Source organism: Crocodylus porosus, unplaced genomic scaffold (genome assembly GCF_001723895.1).
Source record: "Crocodylus porosus isolate Cpor-Errol unplaced genomic scaffold, CroPor_comp1, whole genome shotgun sequence".
NCBI lineage: Eukaryota > Metazoa > Chordata > Crocodylia > Crocodylidae > Crocodylus > Crocodylus porosus.
This window is the reverse complement of record NW_017728886.1, coordinates 207039724-207050498: the sequence shown is the minus strand read 5'-3', so window position 1 is coordinate 207050498 and position 10775 is coordinate 207039724. Positions and strand designations below refer to the sequence as shown.

General features: G+C 39.4%; 1 protein-coding gene across 1 annotated transcript in view; it reads left to right on the top strand.

Annotated features, from left to right (window-relative positions):
• ASPH (aspartate beta-hydroxylase) overlaps positions 1–10775 on the top strand; it is a 167356-nt gene that overhangs the window by 132384 nt on the left and 24197 nt on the right. Inside the window, exons 22-23 of the mRNA XM_019543207.1 lie at positions 5364–5462; positions 6781–6870. Of these exons, the coding sequence (XP_019398752.1) occupies positions 5364–5462; positions 6781–6870 (189 nt within the window). The remainder of the gene's footprint in view (positions 1–5363; positions 5463–6780; positions 6871–10775) is intronic.

Genomic DNA, 10775 nt, shown 5'->3' with positions numbered 1-10775 from the left:
CTCTCCATTGGGTATATGCCTCCCTTTTAGCAAGGAGACATTCCCGGATGCTCTTAGTGAGCCATGGGGGTTTATGTGCCCTCCTGCTCCCTGTAAACAGTGCTGTAAACAGTGTAGGTGTTGAAGTTCTGCCTATAATTATTTTAATACTAATATATTGTAGGTACACACAAGAAAAGCAGACTGTTTGGACTGAGACTAGATATCCTGAACCAGTACTGGTCTCTTTAAATGTACGGTTTGGCATGTTTCTGCAGGAGTCATCTGCTACAATTGTTGCCTTTTGTAGTTTATTAAATACTTAAGTGAAATGTGATGCCCTGTCCTTGTGAAGAGCAAATAATGCCTCTTTAAATATTTGGGAAATAATACATCTTCTGTTTATCAGCCTTGTCAACCAAATCCTGACTCAATTTGTAGATTAGCTTTTACACAGGAAAACATTCATAGATTTCAGCAAGGATTTTGAGAGAAGGACAGTTTAATTCATAGACTGGGGATCTGAAACACTGGTTTCAATCCTGGGTCCCGCACCAACTTTTTGTGTGGCTTTGAGCAAATCACTTAGGCCCCATGTGCATATTACACTTGAGGCAAGATTAACCCATTAATCGCACCTTTAAGTGTCACCCAGCCACATGTTCCATTCATTTAATGGTGAGATAGAAAGAAGAATAAGCTAAAAGTTATTCCACAACATATGTGTAATAACTTGGTAGCTGCCTCCTATCACGCCATTAATTGACTGGAGCTCCCAGCTGAAGGGGTCCATGCAGAGCCCCAAGCCTGGGAGCTCCCAGCTGCAGGGGGCAGCCCAAACACCGCTGCAGCTTGGAAACCACAGCTGCTGGATCTCCGAGCTGTGGGAGCGCTCTGTGCACTTCTGTGGCTGGGAGACAGCTGCTGCTATCTGCCAGCCATGGAGGCTCCACATTCACTCCTGCAGCTGAGGGACTAATGCTGCAATCTGTCAGCCACAGGGGCACTCCACCATGGGGGCTCCCAGGCATAGGAGCTTCTTTCTTGCTTGTGCATGGAGAGCCCAGGACCAGGCCCCCCCACCCCACACCAGCCATAAGATACAGTGAGATCTGATTTGCAATCAATCTTACAGTCACTGACACCTCCTGCCATGTGGTATGGCAGGAGGCATAATGATATAGATTGTACATTAGATCCCATCGTGCTTTTACTGGCATACATAGAAGAGTCCTTAATCTCTGCTACCACAATTCACCTTCTTTAAAATGAGATTAATATTTTATTTCCCATACACCTCATCTATCTTTTTAATTTAGATTGTTAGCTCTTAGAGTTGTCAGGAATTGTTTATGCCATAGTATACTGCCTTGCACAAAGACCTAAGTCTGCCTGTGTTACTAAATGCCATGTAATACAAATAATAACAGCAATAACCGCTGCTTTCCATCACAAGAAATGAGTCAGGATCTCAGTATCTGGCCTAGTGTGTAAAAGCAAGTTGTTTTTTTTTCAACCCCCTTACGGAAAAGTGTTTTCTGTTTGTTTTTAATCATTCACTTACCATGTATTTGGGTTTTTTAGAGTACTGTGTGTGGTGTCAAATGTCCTCAATGTTCCTTAATTTCATTTCCAGTCACTATTTGGTGCTCATCATTTCAAAGGGTCAAGTCCTGAAATTCTAGGTCAGTGATAAGATGACTTAAAGAAACCTAAATAACTCCAATCTATGAAAATACTGGTGAAAATCATCTTTCATTTCATTTTGAAATAATTACCTGACTTCAAGCATGTAGGTTTTTTTCTCACAACAGTGAATAAATCACGTAAGATAATGGTTTTAATGAAACTCCTTACGTTAAGTTTTTACTTGTTGAGGTATCATCGGCTGTTGCAAAGGAAACAAAATAATCTAAATGTGTGTCTTAATAGGTAAAGACTTTTCAGTTTGTATTTGGTAGTTCATCTGCTTATTTTTGATTGAGGCCATCGTTACTGTAACATCAGAACTGGATACTGAAAATGAAATATAAGCAGAATTGTTTCATAAGTTTTCTTTCCCCAAAATTTTCAGTAAGGTGTCAGCAGCTTTGAAAGTGTTATAGTCAGATTTTTATTTTAGACGTCTTAAATGAAACATATCCTTTTTACTTCAAGGATGGCAAGCCTAAATATCAAAAGACTGTACAGCTATAGTTTAAGATGTGGGAAATATGTCCCATTTCTTAGCAAGTACTTTATCAGACTCTCTGCTGTACCACAGCTGGAAAGAAATAGAAAGGGTTTTAGTTTCTTCCTTTTTTGTTTGATGTCCATCTTTTGAATCCTTTATTTAGGAAATGAAGTACAGTATGTTGGAAGTAATTCTTTAAGAAGTCAGGATTACATTTATTTTTCAGAGGTCTGCAGATCATGATTTAGCACTATTTAAGAGGCTGTTCATATGCAGAGCAAGTGATCCAAAGGCAAATTTTCTCTCTGTCCCTTTGTGCCACATATTGGTTATTATTCTGAATACCTGAGGTTATTATCTGAAGTTTATTTCTGTACCCATGGTTAGTACTTAATGGGCGGTTTAGCATAACTTGTTACCAAACATAATTAATATTGTACAGAACGCTATGTTAATGCAATTGACATAGAATATCTTTACTCTAATTTATGCTGATACTGTTCCTTTGCTTCATGGCAGGGGTCATGAATATAGATCTTGCTTATATGCAGCTAGGTATATTTAACACAAGCTGTTCTGCCTGCTAATTAGATGCACTGCTCTTGTAATAAAAACAAATTATAACAAAATGATAAGGCCTTTAAATCGTTTGGAAATCATTGTTTGGTCCCATTTGGACTAGTATTTGAGCCTGTATATACCCATCTGGAACAAAATTATCCCTTAGTTTATCACTACTAGCACTTCACAAAAACCAGTATCCAAAATTTGTTTTTTTTTAAGCTGCACAAATTGCATTAGATAAAGTACATTTATACAGTCAAGCAGTCAAGTGTCAGTGTGTGTATGTTGGAAATGTGACGTCCATATATGTCTTCTCTCTAAGTGTGTTTGTCGTTGGGGTTTCTTTTTTCTTCGCTTTTTTTTTAAAGAACTGGTATGTTTGCCAAAATGAACCAACGGTTATATATGGTGTTGTGTCTCTTTGTTTATTGTTGATATGGATTCTCAGTCAGTTAGGATTGAGACACACTGGTCTATAAAACACTGTAGCCAGATCATGTCATATCAAAGACAATGCTGTTTTCCTGGCACTAATGGTTATGATGATGCTCAGGGTGAATTTTAAATCCATAGTTTTACTAGTTATTCTTATCTCTATTTTTAGCCAGATTCTGTATTGGCTTATGCCTTTGCAATACTTTATTCCAAAATGAATATAAAATGCTCTCATTCTTCCTTGCTTGGATTTTACACCCACTCTACACTCATCTTGCATAGATATAAATGACTATTTGAGCTTTGCCATCTCACAAAATCCAGATCGAGGAAAAGGATAAAAGTACTTGCTCCAAGAAGAGTTTCAGAGGCTGATCAGGCTCCTGTTTATTTTAAAGGGAGCATTAAGTTAGACAATGACTGGAAATGGGAGAGGGGAAATGGATGCAATATCTATCTTTGCATTTTAAGGGTTGTCCATTTTTATGTGTTTTTAAAAACATAAAATAAATTAACCGCAAATCAGGTTAGCAATATTTCAGATATATGGTTGACATACACAATTAGAGTAACAGATATATAGGTCTACGAGGAACTTCAGGCGATTATCTAGTCCATTCCTCTCTTCCCTCACCACCAAGGTAAAAATGGACTAGCAAGTATGTCTAACATGGTCTTGAAAACTTCCAATGATTGTTCTGAAGCGTCTCAAAACATAGAGAGTGGAAGTGGTGAACACAGTTTGAAGGCCTTGGAGTTTAGGCTTCACCAGCTTTGTGCAATGACCATTATTCACCTGAAATACTCCAACTATACAGGGCTGAGGGCTTTATTACCTTCTCTCCCCCACACAGACAGAACCTTTCAAGCACTGTTCTCCAGTGCACCTGCATTTTACCTACTAGCACCTCACTGTTTTCTTCCCTATAGAAGAAAAATTAACTTAAGCTAGAACTCAAGAATTCCTGAAGTTTTAGAGGGTATAGGTTCAGTTTAGGACAGCTTAGTTGCTACTGACACAACCACTCAGGAGTATAGAAGCAGGCTAGATCCTGTCAAGCACTGCAAGTCTTTCACTACCTGCTCACTACCCTTTGTGTCCAAAAGCAAGAGACAAGTTCCCTAGAAATGCAGTGAAAGAGAATTCATAAAGAGGTTCAGCTTACTATAATACAAAGATTCATGGGATGGATTTCTCTTCCATAAATCTTAATGCCTCAAATGACTTAATGCACTTAAGGTTGTTGGTTGTAGCCATGTTGGTCTAAGGACATAGGCAGACAAGGTTCTTTGGGTAGGTGTGATATCTTTTATTAGACCAACTAAATAGTTGGAAAAATTATTCTCTGCAGACTTTCAGGCACAAATGCCCTTCAGGCATAGGGAAAGTCTGTTGATGTTTATGTGCTTTCCTGGATAGGAAACGCATCATTTTCCTAATTTCCACCAACTTACATTCTCACTGTTTGGCCTCTTATCATACTTTTAGCTTATTTCATTCCTTGGAGATCGCAGAACAACTACAGAGTTTCCCTATGCCTGAAGAAGGGTGTTTGTGCCTGGGAGCATGCAAAGATCTTTGTGTCAACTACTCAGTGGTCTAATAAAAGATATCACATCTACCCAAAGAACCTTGTCTGTCTAATGCACTTCAGTGTTTCCTCACAGTGTGTATCTTCACTGAAGTCATGGTGCTTCTTGGCTGGATAAATTAGCTCATACTGAGTTTCTTGCTGCTGATGTGGTTATCTCTATGCTACACAGCAGTTACTTCAAGTGTAGTGTAGATGTGCCCATTGGGTGGCTGTTCTCACTCAGGCTAATGTGAGGCAGGTAACTAGACTATAGAATAACTCTCATTACCTCTACAGTGAAGATTTACTCTGAGACATGACAGGGAGAAAGGAAAAGAGAAAATAATATAATGGAACAGCTAATTAAGTTAACATGCTTATGGTTAAGTTAATTTCTGCAGCTGCTAATCTTTGGCCATAAAGATATGTTTGTGACTGTTACTTTATCTGTAAAGTATTGTGGAGAGATACAAAAGGCTGTGTGTAGGTTGTTAGAGAATGAAGGATAAAATACAATTTTGTTAAACCACAACATCCTAATACATTGGCTCAATCTGGTTTCCATGTACTGAGCAAACCTATTTTGAAAATAGAGCCATAAATAAATAAAAGTTGCTTATTTGTTTCCCTTAAAATAGGTTCTGAGTCTGGCTCCAGATAACGGCTTTGCTAAAGTACATTATGGATTCATCCTCAAGGCAGAAAACAAAATAGCTGAGAGCATTCCATATTTGAAGGTACAGTAATATTTCCATATGTTATATTTTCCATTATAAAATTCCCTATTTTATGAGTAGAAAAATATTAGAAGTAAGGGTGCACCAATAGAGATTTTTTGGGCCGCTACTGATGGCTGATTTTTAAGGAACCATATCGGCCAATACTGATCCAATTCTGATATGCAGTCCCACAGCATTGAGAGTGGCATCCAGCTGGTAAGTCTGTTGTGGGGGAAAGGGCAGCAGGAGAGAAGGGGTGTGGGGGGTGGCGGATCAAGGCTCCCACAGTGAGGGAAGGAGTGGGGATGGAGCTGGAGTAGGGGCAGGGGCAGGGGCAGAGGCAGGTGCTGCCCAGCTGGTGCGGGCAGGGCACAGGACAAAGCTGGCTTATCTAGGGGGCCGTGGGGAGGGAGACGGGGCAGCTTCTGCCACTTCACACACCCCAGGAGAGCATGGGGGGCATGTGCCCTGGGATTTATATGTGAGGTGGGGCGGGTTGGGCTGCCACTGCAGGCTGGGGCCAGGGCTGTACTGGGCTCTTCCTGGCAGGGGGGCTGGGGCGGGCCTATGCCCCTCCCTTCCCCCTCACCCATTCCCTCACAAAAGACTTAGTAGGTGGACCCAGCTGCTCTCCGCACTCCCCCAAGCTGTGCTCCTGGCTGCGTGCATGCACAGGGCATTTATCGGCCTCATCAGACAAAAGAAGCCAATTGTCGAGACTCAATTTTCTTCATATTAGTGCCGATCCAATATGGGACCCATGTATTGTTGCACCTCTAGTTACAAGAAAGGAAAAAAACAAAGTAACACAGATCTATCCTTAAATATGGTAATTATAAGTGATGGTTATTACCCCAAAATGCATTTAAAATTGCAGAGGTCTGCTCCCTGTAAACTGAAACAACCTTATACATCAGAGATTAAGATTTAAGCACAAAGTATATTTTCTTGATTACTAATACGATACTCATATGAGATGGGCAAATTTCATTGTCTGGTTTTTTAAGGTGGCCAAATTTCTAGTTGTCCATTTTTGAATGCTCTTGAATGTTTATGAGGACACATGATAATATTAACTCCAACTTGTCATTTCTACTAAAATTAATAAGGGTGGAAATGGGAGAGTTTGAAAAAAATTACATTTTTTTTAAGTTTTCTTTTTGTCTGAAATGAGTGGTATATTTTGTCAAACAGGTTAACAAAGAAATGTATGCTGCCTATATTTACACACTACTATACTTTATAGTGCTTACCTCTTGCATGGAATTAGGAGCTTATTTGTAATAATCAGATTGACTCTTGGTTTTTATTGGTGTTTATTTCATTCTTTCCCTAGGAAGGACTAGAATCTGGTGACCCTGGCACGGATGATGGACGCTTTTATTTTCATTTGGGTGATGCCTTACAGAGAGTTGGAGACAAAGAGGTACAAGTTCTATGAATTCTTGTAATAAAAGATCAGACCTCTATTGTGCTGTACACCCTGCCTTGAATCTAGGAAGATGCTTAAGAAAGGGTTTGTCTTTCAGTATGTGAGTAATTCCATTACCTTAAAGCAGAATTTGGTGTTTGGTGATACAGTGTAGGCTGCAAGATGCCAGCTATAGAAACTAAAAATGACAACAAGGATTGCTGATGGTTTGTGACTTACCTGGGACAGAAAACTGGCTGATATAAGCCAAGAGTAGAGAGGACAGCCAAGGATGCCTAGGCAGATTCAGTGAATGAGATTTTGGCTAACAGTGAAATATATCTCTTACTGCTACCCTTCAAGGTGGAATTAACCTACAGCACTTTTCCCCTAGGGCCAAAAATAGATTGTGTGTGTGTTTGCTATACTGAAACTGTGAGAAAACAACTTCTGGGAGTTTGGGAGCTCAATGAAAAAAATGACATCCATAGTGCATTGTGAAGTCTGAATTTGTGCTGGGGCTTGCTGTATACCTTTGTTTTAAAACAGGAGGCAAAAGAGAAAAGGCGAACCTCAGTATTTGTTTGCAAGAACCCCTTTCTTCATACCCTAACAGAAACAAATCTAGATCATTATGGCTTTTAGTTTATGAAATGTAGCAAATTCAAATTTACACATGTGGGTTAGTTCTGCTTCTTTAAAAGGCTCGCTGTTTGAAAATAGAGGTTGAATATTTCTGTTGACAGGAAATGTAGGTCTCTGGCACATGTTACATTTAAGACGTGATTAGTCAGTTAATCAGGTCTTAAGTTGTGACCCAGCCATATATTAATGCAATGAATGCCATGATAAAACAAAGAGTAAGCCATAAAAACAGGTAATAACTTTGTGGCTGGTTCTTATCACACCATTAATTGAACATGTGGCCAAGCTGGGGCTCCCAGCTGTGGAGTGTACCTCTGTAGCTAGGAGCCCAGATCAGCTGATGGGTCTCCCAGCCTCAGGAGTTTTCTACTTGCTGGTGCAGGAGGAGCTTAGGATCGTGATCCTGAGCTCCCCCAGGATTGGCAATAAGGTGTGATGGGATCCATTGCTGGATTGCACAATTGCACTTCCTGCCATGCACATGTGGCCTAGCAGGAAGTGCAATTGTGAGCATCCTGCATCAGATCCCATCATGCCTTTGCTTGCACATCTGCCAGGGAACAAAAGGTTCCCTGATAAGGAGTAGGAACGGCAGAAAACAAGAAAGCATTATACATATGTATACGTAAACAATTTATATTATTTATCAGTGATCAGGAAATAAAAAGTACTGACATTCAAGCATTGTAGGAATGCAGAGCAGACTTCTGGAATATCTCAATACCAGTCAGTGAAATAAATGAATCTGCTTATAGTACTACTATAGTCAATGCAGTACTGGTCTGAATAAGAGTTTGGCTATGATCCTGTTTAGAACCAGATAAGCAGATGTGATGATTGGATTTTGTTATAAAATAACAAATGTTTTAGAACTGTCATAACTCCTTATAGGACAAATGTCCTGAAGAGAAAATATGCATGCCCAACTGACTATGTGCTAGCACTTGGATTTTTAAAATAGGATTATCTGATAAAAGTAACAGAATTCACACGCTTTTTTGCTCAAAAAAAATGATGTTCCCTGTGATAACCTGGCTTGTAAGAATCAGACTACAGTATCAAATATTATGTTGTAACTAGGTGTGGTGCTAGAGAGAGGCTTGGGGAGGCCATAGCCACCCCAAAATTTTCCTTAGCAACTCCATAGCCACCTTTCCCAGTGCCACCCCTTCCTTGCCTCCCACCCTACACAAGTGAACCTGGCCTGCTCCCACCTGCAGAGGCACAGCATTCCTGGCCCAGTTGAATAAGCCCCACCTCAGCCCCACCCCTAAGAAGAGGCTGGTGTTGCTCCTAGTTATAACTAATAGTACCACACAGACATAGTTAATTTTCATCACCCTTATTCCCAAGGTGGGTTATCTGCTAATGTTTATAAAGGTGAAGGCCAAACTTCTGTTTAAAAGAAGAAATGTGCTAATCAATGACACACCAACTGCGTGGAGCTAAAGGAGACTTAGATTTGTCAGTAGAAATTCCATGGTTAAACTGATTTTTCTTGCCTTCCTAAATTTGCCAAACTTAAAGCTTCAGTCAAGGAATGAGATCAGTAATGATCATGTGAAATAGCCATAATTATGAGCAGACTTTTTTCTATTAGGTCCATATTAGGAATTATGAATTTGACATTGGTAGATTTTAAGGAAATGTATAGAAAGAGGATTTTTTTGCTTCAAGTGATTCTCTGAGGTGGTGCACTGAATTAAAAAGGAATGTGTTAATTAAAGGACTATATAAATAAAGTTATGTGCAGGAGGTGCTTAATAGACTGCTAGGTCCCTAGCACACATTACATGTCTGCTGTGATTATGGTGCTGGAAGTGTGGTTGTTGGGACAGGGAACCAGGTCCCATGGTGCCACTAAATTAGTATGTGCCAGTAGCCCTTGTTAGTAAAAATAATGGCCTATTGCTGAAGCTCTGTTGAGTGGTAGCGTAATAGAGCTTCATGTACTCTTTCCCACATTGAGATAAATTTGTAACAAAAATATTTGAATAGGGCCATCAGACTTGGAAGGGACTGATTCCTGTCCTCTGTTACTGCAGGCAACCATATTATAACATTTCCATTCATAAATCATGGCTAGCAATAATATACACCCTGACAGCTGCAACAAGCTCATAAGTAGCCCTAGAAATCATTCTCCTCAGTAAGTAGTTGAAACAAGCAATTCATATTGACTCCTGAGTTAGCTGTAGATGTATTACAGACAAATACAGGCAGTGAACACGTAAAGGCTGCAAGTTGCTGTTGGTGTTGTAATCTACAGACTGAACAACATATGTTATAAATCATGCTTCCATTGCAGAGGCTTAACCAAGACAAGCTCAAACCATAAGATATACTGTAAATTACCAAGGTAAAACATATAAATTTTTTATGACCCATTCCTAAAGATACAATTTAAGAAATCTCCTCTTGAGATATTATGATATTTTATAGTAATCCAAAAAATCCCTCTGAGAATCTGTCCCTGCTATACTATTTATCAGCAGTGCTTCAAACTAGGAATATATTATAGCAATAACTTCCTTCTTAGATCATCAGAGCTGTGCACACCAGCATATCTTCCACTATTTTAGAAGAGAGAGGAAAGCATAGGCACAGCTCCAAGGAAATAGTTTTCTTGGGTACAGCATTTGATGGTGGTTATTTAAAATTTATCTTTGAAATCTAGGCCATCCACAGAACTGAAAAAGTAATTTCTTATGTTAGCTTTGTACTACACTAAGTGATTAGTTAAGAAGATGCTTTAACATTTTTAAGGAAGAATTTTATTAGGTAAAGAAATGCAGTTGTTTACTTCCTTTAGCTAAGTGTCTGTGAAGACTAATTAAATCAAAGCGCACACAATTCCTGCAGCTGTTTCCTACACACAACTCCCCCCTCGAAAAACCTTTCCTTGGCAGCAGACAAGGAAAAATCCTGGGAGACATTTTGAGGTCCATTGTGTGTAGTAGTGAATTAACCTATCTGCTTAGGTTATTTAAGTTATATTTATGTTATTTGAGGCACATGGCACTTCAATGGATGAGTGCCTCAATCTCTAGTTAGAGAACCAGTGTCATTCTTAGTTTACAGATAGAGAACTGAAATCTCACAGTTTGAGTGCTTTCGCCAAGGTTGCATATGTCTGTGGCAGAGCAGAGAACTGAATCTCACTCCTAGGTTAGTGCCAAGACCACTGGATAATGCTTCCTTTTAGTTTTTTTCGCTTACGTTGATGAATAAAGACTGAAAGGTCTCACTATCTTGTTAGCTTTTTTTTCTAACCT